Source organism: Sturnira hondurensis, unplaced genomic scaffold, assembly GCF_014824575.4.
Source record: "Sturnira hondurensis isolate 20B ecotype Veracruz unplaced genomic scaffold, ASM1482457v3 Scaffold0019428, whole genome shotgun sequence".
NCBI classification, from domain to species: Eukaryota; Metazoa; Chordata; class Mammalia; order Chiroptera; family Phyllostomidae; genus Sturnira; species Sturnira hondurensis.
Genome location: NW_028092059.1, coordinates 8,382,010 through 8,402,027, shown reverse-complemented (window position 1 = coordinate 8,402,027; position 20,018 = coordinate 8,382,010). Strand labels below are relative to the sequence as shown.

The window sequence follows — 20,018 nt, the reverse complement described above, 5'->3', positions numbered from 1 at the left end:
CGTGTGAGTCCTTCTTGATTTCAGGGCTCTGAAACTAGCTAGGTCTCTGGGTTGTCCTCACATGGACTGGGCCTGCTTGGATGGCCACAAAGGCACTTGAATCAGATATTGAGTATGTTTTGCCTCATCCCCAAATGCCCTTTATTGGACATTTAGGGCATTGCGGCTTTTCACTATTACAAACAAAGACAAACACATAAATAAGAATAACTGGTTATATACTTAATTGTAACGAAGAGCAGCGTAGCAGGGAAAATGTGTCACTATCCTGGAAAGTGAGCTAAAAGACTTAAGAATGCATAAGGACTGCAAAACCCCAAAATAACAAGTGATGGAGGTGCTGATTATTTTTACCCAATTGTTATTCTAAGATTCTCTTTACTACATCTGCTTTGCCCACGATATTCTCAGCCACACTGTGTGCTGTGTTTGGCAGGAAACCGCCTGTGGCCCGTGCTGGCCCAGAACCCCCGGTGTTGTTTTGATACCCACCCTCCCCACCCAACAGGAAATCGGGATGTAAGGTCCCTTCCACGTGGAGGAAGTTCTCTGTTATTCCATGTCTTCAAAGGGGGCCTGTCCTGAGTGAGATGACGGAACTGTGTTCTGCAGAGTGGGTGGTAGTGAGACGATGAGAATCTCAGGGACAAGGCGTACATTCTTCCCTCTTTTAAAATCATGTGCTATCGTTTACAGAGGTGACGTATTTTGATATGGCTCTCATTGTTGTCTTTTAGCAAAACAGAAGCAAAAAGTGGTAAGTTTGTATTTCCTTTTTAAAGCTACTGTTAAGGTTTCTATCCGTATGTGCCTGCCCATGCTCCATTTCAGTGACTTGATTGGCTGTAAAATAAGGAATGAGCCTCATCAGCGGGGGCCTGTGGTAATCATTTTTTGTTGGACCTGAAAATGATGAGTGTTGTGGCTGTTGAGGAGGTAAACTGCACTTCACCTTGTCACAAGTGTTAAATCATCTCTTTCAGACGGAGCACATCCCTCCTTACGATGTTGTGCCGTCCATGCGTCCGGTGGTGTTAGTGGGGCCGTCACTGAAGGGTTATGAGGTACAAGTACCAGCCCGTTATGCTTCAGCGCTTGATCAGGAATCTAGGGGACAGCCATTTGGAGCTGGCTCTGCGGGCCTGCTTACAAATAGGTACCCGTGGAAGCTACCTCTCAGCATGTGAAGGTGGCTGGTGCAGTGGGGGCTTCTCATCTACTACGTATCACATTGTTTGGAAGTCAATTCTCTCCCTCAAAACGTTTGTAACGAGAGGTTCTGTTAAAAGGTTTGCTCTGCATTACAGTCAAAGAAATGGACTTTATCTGTCCCAGCCATTCCTGTTACTGTTAGAAGCGACAGAACGTGAACAGCACGTGGGAACGTATAGACAATCTGCCAGCAAACCTAAACCCTCAGAGCACCAACACATCTCATCCTCCTGGTGCTCAAGTCGATGCCATAGTACACCAAATATATTGCTCTGCTTGTCTATTTCAAAGGACACAAGGGAAAAAACTCACTAAAAAGTATTGGTGAACTTCTTCGCAGAGTAATTAAACAGCATCATGTTAGAAGGAAAGAGTAAGGACTTAGACGTACTACATTGCAGATGTTGCGGTTTCGACTTTGTTCTAGCATAGATAATAAGGGGGACATTAAAGTTGAGGTTGGGCAACCTCCAGAGCACCATTCCTGCGGAGCTAGGACAATGTCTAGCACCCAGTGGGCACTTGGAATACATTTGTTCAATGAACCTTTGAGGCAGGTCTGAGAGTTCCATCTCCTTCCTGCCTCCTTTTCTCCTCCCCCACCCCTCTGTCCCTCTCCTTTCCTTCTCCCCTCCCCCTCTCAATGGGGACCTTCGCAGAAGAGCGGGAAGAGTGACCTACAACAATCCAGCCCTGGGCACAGAGAATTTCTACCAACACGCACAGAATTTCTACCAACACTAGCAGGAGCCCAGAGCCCAGGGCTGGTCTGTAGGGAGGTGTCTCGCTGCTCCTCACTAGAGGCCAGCGCCACTCAGGTTGTGGCAAGGGCAGGCTGCACCTGTGTACAAAGCCAGCCTGTGGTGGGCTGCCAAAGGTAGTTTGGAACCTGATAAGGAAGGAGGGTTTGCTTTGGGTCAAGTGAACATTGCTGGTTTATCCCTTAACATACTGGGGGCAAATCAGGGAGGGGGGGAATTTAGTAACTGCAGGTGAAGAATGAAAAACACCTTCCACAGAACCTGACCCTTGGAGAGGACTGGCTGTGAGAAGGCCTTTGCCCAATCACAGTGCCCTTCCCTTCCACTTTTGACTTCTTTCTCTCTCTCTCTGCCTGCGTTTGCCTCATTCTCTTTTTCTCACCTCTGCAAAGGTAACAGACATGATGCAGAAAGCCCTCTTTGATTTCCTGAAGCACAGGTTTGATGGGAGGTGAGAATATAGATATTTTTGTATTTTTATTTGTCTCTAATCAAAGATGTATGATGAATTTTTTTGTGGATCTATGTTTCCAGCAATTGCAGAAGATCTGTAATTAAGAGTTAACTCAGTCAGGGAAGGATACAGTGAAAGAGCTGTAAAAATATGAAGTTATGAAGTTTAGCATTGAGTCCCCAAGGGAAAAAGGGCCTTGAGAAGGAAAATAATCCATTCATTTTACTTACCGTATTTTGTCATGCGTTACGAGCTCCTGTGTATAATGCACACCCACAGTTTTGGCCCAAACTTTCAGGGAAAAAAATCTTTCATTTTAATTTTTAATTCAATTTTTTATTTATGTGTAGAAACAAAACCTATTATTGTATTCCAGGGTATTATTTTGCATATAGGTATCATTATTGCTCTCTAGAGTTACACTTTTAATGCATAAGCACAAATAAAAAAATTAAAAACATTTATATAGATATGGAATTAGTACTACCCATATATATAATGCACACCCTTGTTCTTCCCTAAAAAATTGGGGCAAAAAAGTGAGCATTATACACAGCATACTATGGTAAATGTATGTGTTTGTCTTTATCTTCTCACTGGTTGGCGAATTCTTACCAAACTTGTTTTATGAAAATTATTAATTTAAAATATAGAATAATTATGATAAATACAGTAGCCTGCTAAGCAAGGTGGGTAATATTTGTGGGTTACACGTGTGTGTGTGTGTGTGTGTGTGTGTGATATAGAGAGATAAGTGTAAAGCACTCAACTTGCTCAAAAAAAACGTGGAAGAAATGTTTTCATCTTAAGCCTCTCAAAGTGACTATTTTGTAGGAAGTAGTACTTTGGATGTTTGGCTCAGGGTTTGTTTTCCAGAAATTACCTTGTTATTTTATTGGTCTATTTTATATGCATCCTACTGTGATCCATTATCAACATGGCTCAGTCTTTAGCTATCCGATAATTTCATCATTTAAATTTTGTGAAAAATGTCTAGCAAGAGTTTCTGTGTTTTACAGAGAAATAGTAAAAAGTTCATATCAACTCAATACTAAGTACTAAGCTCTTTCACAATACATTGTGAAATAAAATAACCACCTGCAGATACCTGAAAACTTACTAGAAACAAAAAAACCTAAATAGCATGTACTAAAAAGTATGGTTACATGCATTCAACATACCAAATATTTTAATAAATATGGTATTCTAAGAAAAAAGGAAATATGATAATGCTTTAAATACAAAGTGCACATACTTGTCAAAAGAAAAACTTTCTGGATAATTGTGTTAAAAATAGTCATTCATTTCTTGGACTACATGCAGAGAAAATAAACTGAGATTCTAGTTCCAGTAATTGAGATTTTAGTTCAACAAATCAGAATTCCTCAGTGCTCCCTGGCTGGTGTAGCTCAGTGGATTGAGCGCGGGCCTGCAAACCAGAGGATTGCGGTTCAATTCCCAGTCAGGGCACATGCCTGGGTTGCAGACCAGTACCCCGCAGGGGACACATGAGAGGCAACCATACATTGATATTTCTCTTCCTCTCTCCTTCCCTTACCCTCTGAAGATAAATAAATAAAATGTTTTAAAAATTATTTAAAAAAAGAATGCCTCAGTGCAATTATTTGAATTGCTAAGTACATTAGTGGAGGCTAGGGTGCCTTAATGAATACATCCCAAAATGTATCATGATTCTAACACAATGAAAACTTACTGTTGCTCATGTGACAGTCCTAGGCAGATGTTCCTCAGCTGAAAGGCAGAGGAGAGTGGAGCGAGGGGAGGATTGGGCAGAAAGCTTGCTCTGCCCATCATTTGGGGACCTTGGCCTGAGGGTGGTCTCTCCAGTCATCTGGTGGGGACAGGAGCATGCCAGCCTGGAAGTGACACCCATTGATTTTCACATTTCATTGGTTAAACTTGATCACATGGCCACACTTAATTGTAAAGGAGGCTGGGAACTAACGAACTATAGAAACGATCCCTGAAAGTATAGTCTTGAGGCTGGGAAGTATATAGTCTATGTAGTCTATGTGTGCCCAGGAGGAAGAGGGTAGAGATACTGTTGACCAAATAATAGTGTCCGCTATATTCATCAAGTGGACCCAAAGAGCTCTAAGCAAACCTGGAGTTTATCCTGCCACCCTCTTTTTTAAAAAAAAGACAGACAAAGAATAAAGTAGTTACAAAACATCCAAGTGAATAACACTGAATACTAGATTATTGGAGTTGGAGGAAAATGTATAAGTTCTTTTATTCTAATCTCTTTAACAACCACTAACCTACTTCTGTTTGGAAACTGTTTGCTGTCGGAAATCCACGTCTTAAGAAAGCATTACAAAGAAACAGAGGAGCTCTGGCTCTTTAACCTAAGTAGTGTTAGTTCTGGTCCTGCACTATGCTGATCTGAGCCTGAACATTTACCCGAGTGCAGCTGTCCGTGGATTGGAGGCAGCTGACATGCGTGGCTCTGTCTTCTGTGTTCCTGGTTGCACACGCACACGTCCTTCAGCTGTGCTTGGAGTCACATGGTTTTAAACCATGGTGCCATAACCTAAGGAAGTTCTGAGCAGTGCCTCTTCCTGTGGCCCCATAACAGCCCTTGGAGCTGCACAAAGTCCACCCCATACATAACACAGCCTTACTTTGTGTTGGATGGCTTTGGTCCCCACACAGCATTCTTATAAACAACAGTGTTAAAGGTTTGAAATGTAGGACCTATGGAAAAAAGAAAACAATTATTATAATTTGGCAAAGAGAAAATGAGTGACTTTACTGCTTGCAAGAATGAAGAATCTAAGGTTCTGCCTCAGGCCCAGAATGAAGAAATGTGTTTAACTGCACCAGCCGAGATTTGTTTTGAATCAAGGAGAATCATCTGCATCAAGCAATTACACACACTATTGAAAATGATGTTAGTGGAAATAGAATTAAAATGCCCGTGCCAAGGGCTCCACGGGGTCTGATGACACAGCAGAGGAGCCAAAGATGTGAGGGCGAATCCAACAGCAGCAAAAGTAATAGCTGGAGAAAGTGACTCAGCCCCAGAAAGATCTCATGTACGACCGAGTTGGACAAAGGTAGATGTTAAAGGTGGCAGTAGGTGAGTGGACTTGCTTTCAAATAGTAAGGGGCCAGTGCGGCAGGAAACCGAATACTGAATCTACTGGTTGAGTGTGTTTGGAGACTTTGATGAGGACAGACTCTGACATGTCTGTCCTTACATTTTGAGTGATGACAATCTGCTGCATGATGTTTTACCAGTGAATAAAAGGAGAGAGTACAACAAATAGTCTTTCATTGAGGCCAGCCAAGAGAACAATTACGCAGAAGGCATTAGCCCAGTGATACAGCATACACAGTATGTTCTCCTGGAAGCCCACTCTGTTTCATTGGCCGTGGGTGCAGTAGGCCACACAAACTTGTCAGGAGGAAGTCTTCTTTTTTAGAAAGGGCAGAAAGGGGATCCACTTACTAAGAAGATTCCTTCTTCAATACCGTTTTCCGAATCTTGGCTAGAAAATAATTCAACATGTTGGATTAAAGTCCAACAGATTGATTATTACACAATCATATGCCTGCCTTTTTTTGGTGCCTGAGAAACTGAGTCAGTTTAGAGCTACTTATACAATTTCTGTTTGCTACAACTTCTATTGTAGTGTCTAACAGTAACACATGTAAAAAAAAAAAAAAAGGAAAAGCCCAAATGAAACAGTTCCTGAGGGGTTGCTGTAGGTGTGGATGTCCCCACATGGTGACCGTTCCTGTGCACAAATCATAAACTAAGCCTGACAGGCTGCTACAATGGCCCAGGCCCGGTGAGGACCAAGTGGCCGCACAAGAGCATGGAGCTTCTCTCCTCATCTCGCACCACACACGTGCACTGGGGACCGGCCTCGGGCTGAGGCTTGTTCAGCTGGGTGCACCTCCCGTTCGTAGGCTGAACAGCAAGCAGTCAAAACTAGTCGTGATTTGTTGACTTGCGCTAATTATTTCAAATCTCAATAAAGTTGGTGCTTTAAGCTTTTTGACACCTGGATCACATAAACTCTGTGGCAGTTATTGGAGACTTTGTAAGGGACATGATCATGAGAAAAATCCTAAATGAACATCATGTTAACTTACACAGATGGGATCTAAAGGGAAAGGAAGTTATTAGTCAAACACTTGAAGAAAAAAAGGGACTTGAGGAAGAATTTGAAGAAAAGAGGCCGAGAAAACAACTTAGGGAGATTCAAGTCATAGCGTTTATGTATAAAAGGAAATGGGAACAGTTGAGGCTGTCACAGAGCAGCCAAGCCGTGGAAGGGCGAAAACAACTTACAATTGCAGTCAGCAATTGGAGAAGAAGGACACAGTGCCTTCGGTCATCATCAATGGCCTTCTTTTATCACTTCCTCCTCCCATTCTCTATGGAAATGCAGACTCATCAGTGGACAAACGCCAGAGGTAATGAATGGAACGCTCTAATGCCAAGCATGAACATTTAAATTAGCAGGTTTGAATTACATGCCCACTCTGATTCTCCCACCCTCACAGTATATGCAAAGATCACAGACTCTGGAGACAGGAGAGTTCATGCTAGACTAACTTTTAAGGGCAGGATATAAAGGAACTGCCTTTTTCAAGTCTTTAAATATCCAATAATTGTCTTGAATACGATATATATGTACCTATCAATGTAGGGCACTGTGAATAATTATTTAAGAATGCTCTTTTCATGTATTACCTTGTTTTCTCCTAATGACAATTCTGTGAGATAGTTTGGCAAAGCTACGGTCACCGTAACATTGACCACAGTACCAGCGCTCCCCATACGGTGTGACTTGTTCATAGTCCTGCACCCAGCAAGAGAGACATCCAGGAGGAACACTCAGGCCTAGGATGCCTTCCATCCCCGTTGTCTTGCTGGTGCCCTGTCTGTTCTTTGGAACATTTTTCTCCATGAATACTAGGACTTAAAAAATACTAACATACCAAGAGGACTGCATATTGCATATAGCAAGGATAAAGTACAGAAGGATCTTACAGCTGTTCCATTAGCAACATAGAAATACTATTTTTTAAATTAATATGTCATCATCGAAAGTAATATCTTTCCATCGAAAATCACAGAAAACTGATCCTCACAGATCATGATGGATTGCAGCAACTATGATGAATTCTGACACAGAAATAAGTACCAGGGGTTCAGATTTGCTAGATTTCAAGAACGGATTTGCTAGTTTCTGGTGACATTTGCTAGTCTACCCAGTCTGCTGAGGAACTGACCTCCTCTTAGTCTTTTACCTACAGACCAGCGACTGCTGACACTGCCTCACAGGAAAGTGTCCTAGGGGGCTTTTCAGAGACATATATCAAACAAGATGCATGGAGGTGCTGAAAGACACGAGAGGGTAGCGTACGGCAAGAAAAAAAGTAGAAAGGATATCACTTTAAGTTTTAAAAAAAAGTGTATGAACTACATAACATTTAATGGTGAATGTAATCCCATTACTGGGGAGCCTTTTACCAAAACAAAACAAAACAAAATAGGTTTGGATTTGGTTTCTGATTTTAATAATAGTAAACATCTTTGCCTGGGGTGGGGGGAATCTCTTGCTTTGTCTTATTAAAGGGTTCCTGGGGTAGTGTCTGTCTTCACCTAAGCCCTTCCAACCATGTGTACTTGTATTAAGAAGTAACTTGTACGAACAAATTAGCTGGTATTTTATTAACAAGCAAGATAAGAAAAAGAACCCTCTATTGTCCATACATTTGCCTGTTTGCGGTACAGGAAGCATTTTCTTCTGTTTGTGTGTGTGTTTGGCAGAACTTTGGGTGTGTTTGAAAATGGCTTTGTCAAAAGGTTTATAACCCAGAAAAAAAAAGTATCCATCTGTTGATAATCCCTTAAACTTTTAAGAACCAAGGGTCACTATTTGGCTTGTCTGGAACCATAACATTTGATTTTCATCTAAGCAGAATAGACTCTGTGGGCCCTTCAAAAGTAATTATTCTAGCCCTGGCTGGTGTAGCTCAGTGGATTGAGTGCGGGCCTGTGAACCAGACGATCGCAGTTCGATTCCCAGTCAGGGCACATGCCTGGGTTGCAGGCCAGTTCCCAGCAGGGGACACACCAGAAGCAACCATACATTGATGTTTCTCTCCCTCTCTCCTTCCCTTCCTCTCTAAAGATAAATAAATAAAATCTTTTAAAAAAAGTAATTATTCTAGAAAGTTGAATTGCTCTGTGATATGCTTTCACTCTATGCTTCTAACCAGTAACCTCATTTCTGAAACAACAAACAAATGAACAAAAAACAGAAACGGAATAAACAAGCAGACTCGATCCTGTAAATAAAAGGAGTAATGGCCACAGGACTGCCTATGAGATTTCGTAGTTGCAGCTGAAAAACGGAGACTCAGATGTGACTTTAACCTGAACAAATCCTGACCATCTCTCAGGACATGGCCAAGACTGACTGGGCTTCTGCACTGTGATGATTCGGCTTCCGGCTGGAGAGCTGGGGTTGCTGGAGAAGAAAACTGAAACTCAAAGAGAATTATGACTCAGATGACTAAGGACTGGCCTTGTGCTTGGGGGCCTGTGGGTTTCACCTTCTTAGCCTCTTACTAACCACATGAAACTTCCCCTCTGCGGCTCAGTTTTTCTTCTTGGTAAAATGAAGAGATATTACTTGACCAGTGTTTCCCAATGTCTTTTAGCAGTTGAAAAACGTTTTGCAATGAAATCATATAGAAAGCCCCAACGTAGACAACAGAAATGCAGAGGCATCTGCTCGTGGTTTCAGTGGGAAATCTGGAGCCCCTCCCGTTCACTCTCCTGTAGAGTTCTCAGCGCCCCGGAGGCGTTTTGCAAAACTCCTGGTTTCTGCAGAAGACAATGTGAAGATGTTTCAAGTAATTTACAAGGGCCTAAAAATTCTTAAAGTTCAAAACTTTGAAACTTTCTAACCATCTACCGCTTATAAATACAAAGACACAAGCAAGGGGTACTTTGCTTTACAATGGCACCAGGATTTTTGCACAGTCTGTTACTTTAAAGAAGCAGTTCTCAACAATTTGCTAATGAAATACTTTTAATTCTCCACAAGGCTTCCAGTCACTGAAGCCAGGTGAACCATCTCCTGAGAGGAGAGGCTGATAATGTTGTCCCAAAACAGGTGTGAGATGACATAGGACTTCATAATTATTCATAATTATACCTCTTCCCTGCTCCAACTCCTGAAGGAGTTTGCAAATGAAGGAGAATGAATGCACCAACTGAGTGTGAAGAGAAGGGACTGCTACTCCCCCGGCTGCGCTTTTTGGAACTCTGCCAAGTTGGTCTGTGGTGGCAGTAAATGGCTTAGAGGGTTGTTCTTTGCATTCTACAAGCAGATAATAGTCTGACACTGGGCACGATCCCAGTTCAAATGAAGAATTTTCAAACTGTAAGTTCCAGAGATTCTCATTTGATAATCACATGCAAGGAGACCCCTCTCACCATTCATTTGCAGTGCCTTTAATCCTCAGTGTGTCCCCGTGAGTGAGACACTGCACTTGGTGTTGGGAGAACTGTGTTCATTTGCAGTGCCTTTCCTTTATTCTCTTTCATGACAGCAGGAGACTTTCTAACTTAAAATATCCTGGCACAAACCTCACACTCCTTCTTATGACTGCCCACTGTCTGTATTCAAAGTCACATGCAAATATGCTGAAAAATCTTGTGCCTGAAAAAAAGAAATCATATTTTTCATATTCTTAGAAGTAAACCCTTCCTTTGTACTGGTAGAGATATGTGTCATGCATTATAAATTAACTGTAGAACACCAGAAATGCAACATAGCTACCAACTGGTTAATTGTCTTTGGTGATCACAATGAAGGTTTGCCCCTTTGACCAGCAGCATGAATATGCCAGGGCAGCTATCGTTTTTGAGGGTCTCGTTCAAGAGCAACTCAACTGTGAATTGTAGAGAAAGTGTATTGCTCTTTCCTAGAAAGAACATGGTTTATTCATATGTTTTCATTGCCTCCTGGTATGGTGTGCATTAAAGAGAACCTAGCAAGGCAGACAACAGTGGAGGGAGAGCTGCAATTTTGCTGCAGTGATTTTTTTGTTAAATAGTCAAAACCTTCCTCTGTTCCTCTCTGCTTGTGCTTTAATACTAGCCAAAGCCTGTTTAAAATACTTGTGGTCAATGTTTATTATACTGTGGTTGCACTATAGTATGCAAAGTGGTTATTAAGTACGGTGGTTATAACTCTGAAGAGCCCTAAAACATTTTTACTGGTGTGTTTTGTTCTGTGTTCCTATTCATAGGATATCAATAACGAGAGTGACAGCTGACATTTCTCTTGCTAAGAGGTCTGTCCTAAATAATCCCAGCAAGAGAGCAATAATTGAACGTTCGAACACTCGGTCCAGTCTAGGTAAGATGTTCAAATGTGGTATTTCTCCAAGCTGTGCTTTCAGACTGATAATGACACGTGTTGTATTTGGGGGGGGGGCGCTTTTCCAGTTTGCTCCCCATTTTGAACGGGGACATGCTGGTTACTGAAGAAAATGCTGTCCATGGAAAAGAAGTGAGTGGAGTCCTACAGCAGCCAGAGCCTCATCTATCTCAGCTCTAGTCAATTAGCTCATGAGTAGTCTGGTGGGAAGAATCCTCAATGGGATCTCCAGTCTGTCATTGCCTATCCATGTGAAGCCACTCATCTCCACTTTGCCCTAGTTTCTCTATGTGGTTGGTGATGTCTGTCATACCTGAGTCACAGCTGGCACGAAAGGAAAGGAGATGTTCCACCCTCTAAGGTCTTTAGAAGAAAGCTAGATCTTGGTGTTCTTAGTGTTGTTTCTGCTGCTGACTGGGAGTACCCAGAAGAGTCACACCTTAAGTGAAAATAGTAACCACTATTAATAATATGCCGGTTGCTTAAACATGTTTTTCTTGGAACACCAGTTAGAAAACATCTTGAAATTTCCCATGATGCAGAAGAAAAAAACGCTGGATAGGATTAGCTCTGTCAAGCCCTATATGAGCAGGACTGTGGAGGCTGGATTCACCATCCACAGAAGCAAGTCTTTGCTGCAGCATTCATATCAAAAGGCTCCTTCCGAGTGGTATACTCCACTCACAACTTTCTGGGAGTCTCCTTTACATTCACATTCTAAAGGCAACTTATTTGACTGTCATCTTCCTCATAGGCAGTTAGGGGTCTTCTGTGCCATTGCATTTTTTTTTAACTACTGAAATGAGTTCAAACAGGTCATCAAGAATTCATTGAAGGCTGTGCCAAGAATTGAGCAGGTTGGAAAGAGGCTACAAAGTACCATCTCTATGTTCCTGGCATGGAATTGGCACATGGCAATTGATCAGTGAATGTCTGATGGACGCTTTGTGAAAGAATACGAAACTTACCAAATGAAATAGGTGTCAGAGCTTGTCCGGGCAGGATCCCAGGATCAGTAGTTTTTTTGGTCCTGTATTTAGAACCTTCCACATACAGAATGAAACACTTAGAAGCACAATATTTTCTTTCTTTTTTTGATTTTTTAAATATATTTTATTGATTATGTTATTACAGTTGTCTCATTCCCCCCCCCATTCCCACCCTGCACACCCTCTCCCACCCACATTCCCCGCTTTTGTTCATGTCCATGAGTCTTAAGTTCTTTAGCTTCTACATTTCCCACACTACTCTTGCCCTCACCCTGTCTATTTTCTACCCACCATCTATGCTACTTATTCTCTGTACCTTTCCCTTCTCTCCTCCTCCCACACCCCTGTTGCTAACCCTCCATGTGATCTCCATTTCTGTGGTTCTGTTACTGTTCTAGTTGTTTGCTTAGTTTGCTTTGTTTTAGGTGCAGTTGTTAATAAATGTGAGTTTTCTGTCTTTTTACTGTTCATATTTTCATCTTCTTTTTCTTAGATAAGTCCCTTTAACATTTCATATAATAAGGGCTTGGTGATGAACTCCTTGAACTTGACCTTATCTGAGAAGCACTTTATCTGCCCTTCCATTCTAAATAAAAGCTTTGCTGGATAGAGCAATCTTGGATATAGTGCCTTGTCCTTCATGACTTGGAATACTTCTTTTCAGCCCCTTCTTGCCTAGAAGATCTCTTTTGAGAAATCCGCTGACAGTCTGATGGGAACTCCTGTGTAGGTGACTGTCCCCTTGTCTCTTGCTGCTTCTAGAATTCTCTCCTTCATTTTAATGTTGGCTAATGCAATTATGATGTGCCTTGGTGTATTGCTCCTTGGATCCAACTTCTTTGGGACTCTCTGAGCTTCCTGGACTTCCTGGAAGTCTATTTCCTTTGCCATATTGGGGGAGTTCTCCTTTATTGTTTGTTCAGATAAGTTTTCCACTTATCGCTCTTCCTCTTCCCCTTCTGGTACCCCTATAATTTGGATGTCAGAACATATTTTAAATATATTATAGATATAATATATTTATATATTATGTTTATATATTTTATATATTATATCTGTATATTTAAAATATATTTAAAATATATTTAAATATAATATTTTAAAATTGTATTATATTTAAATATATGATATATTTTAAATATATATTTAAAGATGTCCCAGAGGTTCCTAAGCCTCTCCTCATTTATTTGAATTCTTGTGTCTTCATTCTTTTCTGTTTGGTTGTTTCTTTCTTCCTTCTGGTCCAGTCCATTGATTTGGATCCCAGTTTTTTTCCCATCACTATTGGTTCCATGTTCATTTCCCTTCATTTCACTTGGCATAGCCTTCATTTATTCATCTAATTTGCAACCAAATTCAACCAATTCTATGAGCATCCTGATCACCAGTATTTTGAACTGTGCATCTGATAGGTTGGCTATCTCTTGGTTGCTTAGTTGTATTATTTCTGGAGCTTTGATTTGTTCTTCAGTTTTGGCCATTTTTTTTGTCTTGTCGTGCCTGTTACATATGAGGGGCAGAGCCCTAGGTGTTCACCAGGGTGGCTCAACCCAGTTGCTGGGTTGTGACACTCTATATGGGGGTGGGGTCCAAGAGGGAACAATGGTGCTTGTTCTGCTCTCTGTTGTACCTCAGTCCTTTCTGCTGCTTCCCCCAAGCAAACTGGGACCTTTTGGTGCTGGTTCCCAGGTGGTTGGGCTTGTGTACATTCTAGGACTCTGCGGGTCTCTCCAACAAACTCTCCTGTAAGGCTGGGAGTTTCTCCCTATGCATTAAGCCCCACAGGTGTTTTCGATCTGTGTATTAAGGCTTTATTTCCTGGCACTGGGATCCTGGGTTGCACGGTCTGTCTTCCTCCCTAGTTATATGCGTGAGAATGTGGGACCACCCAGTCAGCCAGCTGCCTCGCTCACAGTGCCTCGCTTCACACCCCCTCTCTGGGTCTGCCCTTTGCCACCTTGTGCCCAGGGTCTTCCAACCGCCGCCTGGGTGCCCAGGGTCAGCCTGCTGCTGTCTAGCGTTCCCGTTGTCACCGCTTCTTGTGCTGCAACTCCTCTCACTCAGTCTGGATGAATGCGTCTATTTCAGCTCCTTGGCTATCCGACTTCTGTACAGTTCAATTTTCTGTCAGTTCTGGTTGTTACTTTGTTTCTAAATTTTTTTTTGTCCTTACTTTGGTTGTTGGAGGAGGCCCAGTGTGTCTACCTATGCCTCCATCTTGGCCGGAAGTAGGCACAATATTTGCACCTTGAGGAGATGATGATGGCAGAGCTGCTGCTGATGAGTCAGATTAGGTAACTGACTAAAATCAAATATCATGTGTGACAAGGATGCCAAATCAGATTAAAGATTTCTCAAATAAGCATCTGGTCCCTGCTCTCCTGTCTTTTCCTCTCCTCTCCTCACAGTGCCTTTGCCTTCCTCTGATGGATCACTTAAAACCATAAGCTAGGTTGCTTGACTCTACCATTCGCACCAGCCAAGCATTTCATAAATATTCTTTGAAGTCATCGGCATAATCCAGTCACCTGTTGTCAGAGTCAGTGGGGTGGGTGGGATGGAGTTAGCGTAAACATTGAGGAAGAAACAGGTCAATGTCAGTTCGCTGCTTTTTCCCTTTATTCTGAAAACTCATATATCACAAGCATTGGAGTTAATGGAATGACGATCTGTTATAATAATCACTGTGTGAGCCACCTCTGTCCATTTACGCTCATTCATGCACACTTGCAGATTCCTTCATCAAATGTTTATTGAACACTTGAAATGTGCCATGCGTTATGCCAGACTTGTGAAGTGTGAACGTTATTAAAACACAGTATCTTACCCACAAGCAAACAGAAAGAAAAAACAGGTGGTTACCATACTGTTTGATAAGGGAATTATGAGCAAAGAGCTAAGGGTGTAGAGAAAGAAGGGCAGGAAGTAAGAGGTGTCTGAGAAGACATCTGGGAAGTTCTGTATGAGCTGGTTCTTCAAGGCAGACAAGAATGTGCAAAGGCATCAGCATATATACATTAAAAACATTGTGTGGTTGAGAAACAACTGGTTTTGTACAGAGCATACCTAGAAAATGGGAATGATGACATGTTTGAAAATGACAGAGGAGACTGAAAAAAAGTAGATTGAGTCCAGTATGTTAGGAATATGCCATGCTAAAGAGATCTCCAAAGTAGAGCCCATGAAATGTTGATTTTAAAAGATACTAAACAGTTGTTACATCCAAAATGTTTCCTGTGGTCAAATAAATTTGGAAATTGTGGATTAAACAATGAGCAAGTTTCCTCATTGGAACACTTTTTATAGCTGTAACAGATGCAAAGGATAATGCACATTTGAAATTCCAAAAGAAACTATTATAATATACAACTATTCTAATAGAAACTATTATAATATTTCTCTTACAGAAAACCTCCTTCTTCCCATACGATGTTTTAGGGGATTGTGCTTGCAGGGTACTCACTTACTTCAGGAAATGCTGCTTTGAGCCTAGGGAGCCATTGAAGTAGTTAAAGCATTTGGATAGAAAAAAGATCACAGTGATAGAAAGGCTGGAGAGAGACCAGTCCATATCAGTCATGGTCAAGTTTGGAAGTGTTTGTTAGCATTCCTCCAGCACCACACTCCATGACTTCTCAGAGCTCTTTCTATCTGAACTAAAATCACAATGAAACTTTCACTGAAAGCCTTCTGAAAACTCAGCCTATGTAGTCAAGGTTGTTGGGTTTGGTTAAAGTTTTGCTTTTAGAAAATCAGCTATGTAGATAAACATGCCTTTCTCTTCCTCACATATACAATTTATTTACTGCTTTCTGTATACATATTATCCAGATATTGGACAGACTCCAGTACACAGTGTGGCTCTCCACAGCCTCCTGGCTAAGTACCTCTCTGTTCATGCCATAGTGCCCATTGCCCACAAATTTTGTGCTGTTTAAGCAGGAGACATGCCTGCCCTCAGCACCTGTCAAAATCCACACTTTCCTCATTGCTGGGGCAGAGGAAATAAGGCCAGGATTTCTGAGTTACTTACTTGGAGACTCAGAGTGCCTCAAAGATTCTTATACCAGCGCAGTCCTGTTTGTCGCTGCCTTTTTGCTACTTCAGAAAATACTGTGTTTGGATTTGAAACTTAAAGCAATATAGACTTGTCGTGGGTTGGTCCAGGCCAGGAGTTACATTAAACCAGTGGCAGCTGAATAAAAACAATAAATGGAGAACATACCTCAACAGCCGAGGCTGAAATTTACTAATAAGTATATATAATTTATTTTTTAAACTTTTCTCATAAGAAAAAAAAATTTTAAACTGTTTCTGACATGAAAAGAAAAATAGGTATGTTATTATTACTAACAAATATGGAATCTAATTTCAAAAAAATTTTCAAGTAAGCCCAATTGTCCAAATTTTTTACATTGCCATCCTCAAAGCTAGCCACCTTTCAAAGCAACATGAAATCTTTCAAGCCATTGGTATTAGATAATATGAAAACATTAGATATATTAACTCTTTAAATTCATCCTTCTAATACAATGACTTTGTGGAAAATAAGAAGATTATACTATTAGGCAAAACCCCAGAAAATAAAGTTACATGATTGTTTTGAGCATTCATGCTCCCACACACTCTGTCAATACATTGAATATTGAAGGGAGGCGACGTGAACTTGAGTTTATACTGAATAAGCAAAACAAGCCATAGGATTCTGGGACCTGCCCTTTTCAGGGAGGATATTTGAGCAACACTGCCTTTTTCTAGGCCATCTTTGCAGTGATTTAAATGAGGTATCCCAGGCTACTCCTTGTAATTTGGATGAGATTACATTGTTAGGTCGTACCTGTAGCTCAAAATAAAAAGTAAAAAGCAGCCCTGGCTGGTGTAGCTCAGTGGATTGAGCACGAGCCTGTGAAGCAAAGGATCGTGGTTCGATTCCCAGTCAGGGCACATGCCTGGGTTGCAAGCCAGTTCCCAGTGGGGGACACATGAGAGGCAACCACACATTGATATTTCTCTCCCTCTTTCTGAAAATAAATAAATAAAATATTTTTTTAAAAAAAGTAAAAAGCAAACCAAGATCATCTCTCTAAAAATTGTTTGATTCAAACTTTGAACATGACACAGTAAGTCAGGTTATATATATATATATATATATATATATATATATATGTGTGTGTGTGTGTGTGTGTGTATATATACATATATATATACATCTATATATGTATATATATATACACACACATATATATATACATCTTTTATATTTCAGAAAGCCATATTATGTTTTATGGATAATCTGTTTTGCTTTTAAAAGTAGCTGGATTGCTTTAGACATTAATAACTAGATTTTTTCTTTGACTGAATTCACTCATAGATTCAAATATCTTGGCCATTACAGCCACCAAATAGATTTACATCTAGATTCATTATACCATTTTAAAATAATTGCTCTTAGTTTTATTTTAAATAAAACTGAAGATAATTATGCCTCAGAATAGTCCACTGGCCCCAATACTTAAGACTTAGCAATATGCTAGTTATAAGGTTAGACCCAGAATGTTTAACCAAAGATCCAAAAGCATGCACATCAGTCAAAACAGGTAAGTTGTGAGATTTTTAAAAAGATACTCATACAATATTAATATGTAAGTTGTTCATTGGTAGAAATATTTTTTCTAAATGTGGTTTCAGCTTCTATAGCCAGAATAAAAGTTCTTGAGACAAAGCAACCATCAATAATAATGCAGCAACGTCAGTAGCTAAATATTAGGGTGAATGTGAGAAGCAATCAAGAGAGCCATCTCCAATTTTCCGCCAACTGGTTTTATGCAAAATTCAACCCATTTCTCTCTCCTTAGGGAAAAAAATCTTAAGTTAGATCAGAATATGTAAATTTTAAATGTTCTGTGTTACAACGTAGACAAACATCTGAAAGGGTTACTATATTTTTTAAATATAAGAACTAATTAATGAAAATAACCATTCCTTGTTATTTATTATTTCTCCTTTTAGCGGAAGTACAAAGTGAAATCGAAAGAATCTTTGAGTTGGCAAGATCTTTGCAACTGGTTGTTCTCGACGCAGACACGATCAATCACCCAGCACAACTTATAAAGACTTCCTTAGCGCCAATTATCGTTCATGTAAAAGTCTCATCTCCCAAGGTGATTAGCTCATCTCTAGCTTAAGAATTAGCAGCTCTCTTTTTTTTTTTTTTGCTTTGCTTTTCTATTAGTGGGTAAGGAGAATGTCTTGTTTAGACCTTTTTAATGAGCACAGCTTTTAATCCCCACAGTTTGTAAAGATTCTAGAAATTCTGATATAGCAAATTAAGTTCCTTCAAAAAGCTCACAGTCTACTGTGGCTCCATAACCAGGCGTTTTGTAAGAATATAATGGAAACAGCAAATTAAGAGAGGTGAGAAAAGTAACCTCTGGCTTTTCAGAGATTCTGGGTTTAATTTTGGTAAATTTCTTGGGTAATGTTTAATTATTGTATCATCTATATTTTCCTAACCCAGTTAAGACAGTATGTAGTTCAAAAGAGGTATCTAGCTTTATCACATATGAAGTCATATATCACTGTACAAAATCTCTTATGGAAACATTATAGACCCTTACATTTGTGCTTAGGTTGGGTTCTTTGAGGAATATAGTTATTCTGTGATTAAATACATGTGATATTTGCCAGGTGTCTTCATGCCACCTGGGGAAAGAAAAATGAAAGTGAGGCTGCCTCAGATTGGCCGTTTTTTATTGAGTTTTATTTAATTTTTAAAGACTATTGATGTTGCAAAAACTTCATATGAAATATGAGGTCTGTCCAGAAAGTATCCCACCATGTACCACAAAAAATAGAGACAGTTATTGAAGAAGATACAAGGTACAAAAAAAATGTACATAGGACAATGACCTCAGTCCCCTCCAAAGAAGGCACCTTGGGACCTCACAAAGTTCTCCCTGTCGCCATCAGCTACACCGTGGTTTTTTCCTGAATCTCATCAACAATCTGAAATCTTTCCCTAGCAAAGGTGATTTTAGTTTTGGGAAAAACCAGAAGTCACAGGGGGCCAAATTTGGGGTGTAGGGAGGCTGAGTCATCAGATGATTTGATGTTTCTCAAAAAACTCTGCACGAGACATGATGGGGCGCATTATCGTGATGAATGGGTCATTATTGTGATGGAGCTGCCAATCATCACTTTCCCATAGCTGCAGCCTTCTGAGTCATCTGAATAGTTTTCACAGAGGAATGTTCAAGCCTAACGCAAAAATTCGATGCAGATTCGTTGCTCTATTTGCTCAGTCATTTTGAATATGATGGCCACAAAATACACATATTCACTCAATTGGGTCTACCACCCCCACTGACTAGTACAGCGACCAGTCATTGTTCATACATGTGCATTCCAGTCCACTCTCCTTGGCTGCCAGGTTACATCAGTGTCACCAAACTGTTCTCATTATATTAAGAATGGCTGGACTTTTTTCGGACAGGCTTCGTATGTACCCTTGGGAGATACTACTTTAATAATCAATGCTTTTCAGTGGTTCCAACAGTGCATTTTAATACTTAAATGCCAATTCAACTTTCAACCAGAACAGTCATCTCCTGTCATGGGTGGAGAATGCCTACAGAAGCTGCCTTCACAGCCCCTCTGTGGTCCTCGACCTTCTATTCTGGCACTGGTTCTGCACAGGATGAATTTGGGGATCCTGACAAAACCCAGGACCTTTTGGGAATCATTGGAATGGATAGAAGTTGCTTTAACTGCCTGGAGATCTTTTTTGAAGGGGACTGAAAGGGATTCAAACACCCTTCACTGCAGTGATTTCAACCCCTCTCACCCCCTGCCCCAGTCACCATGAGGTTCATAAGTACAAGAAATGGGGTTCTTATAGGCGTATCTGCTGAGGTATCACAGAGCCTCATACACTTGCCATTTTGGGGAGAAGGTGCTGTTCCAGCTAAAAAAAAAACTAAGGGAAAGGACAGTGAATGGCAAAAAGCAGTTACAGCATTGCCCAAAACACAGCTGTATCACTGGTTCATATGTGGCGATATACCAGTACAAATGTTTTGCTTAGATTTCCATCATGAAATCATCTTATTAATGTAAAATTAAACTGGAATGTTTATTTGGGGGAATAATGTTTAATTATTGGGAT

The 20,018-nt window shown here is 40.6% G+C and overlaps 1 protein-coding gene across 3 annotated transcripts in view; it reads left to right on the top strand.

The window, feature by feature from the left end:
• Positions 1-20,018, top strand: part of CACNB4 (calcium voltage-gated channel auxiliary subunit beta 4) — a 245,026-nt gene that overhangs the window by 203,371 nt on the left and 21,637 nt on the right. For 2 of the 3 annotated variants that reach the window (XM_037027819.1, XM_037027820.1), the window contains exons 7-11: positions 738-757; positions 984-1,064; positions 2,366-2,424; positions 10,735-10,844; positions 17,864-18,015. In XM_037027819.1, the coding sequence (XP_036883714.1) occupies positions 738-757; positions 984-1,064; positions 2,366-2,424; positions 10,735-10,844; positions 17,864-18,015 (422 nt within the window). The remainder of the gene's footprint in view (positions 1-737; positions 758-983; positions 1,065-2,365; positions 2,425-10,734; positions 10,845-17,863; positions 18,016-20,018) is intronic. The other variant, XM_037027821.1, reaches the window with a different exon arrangement.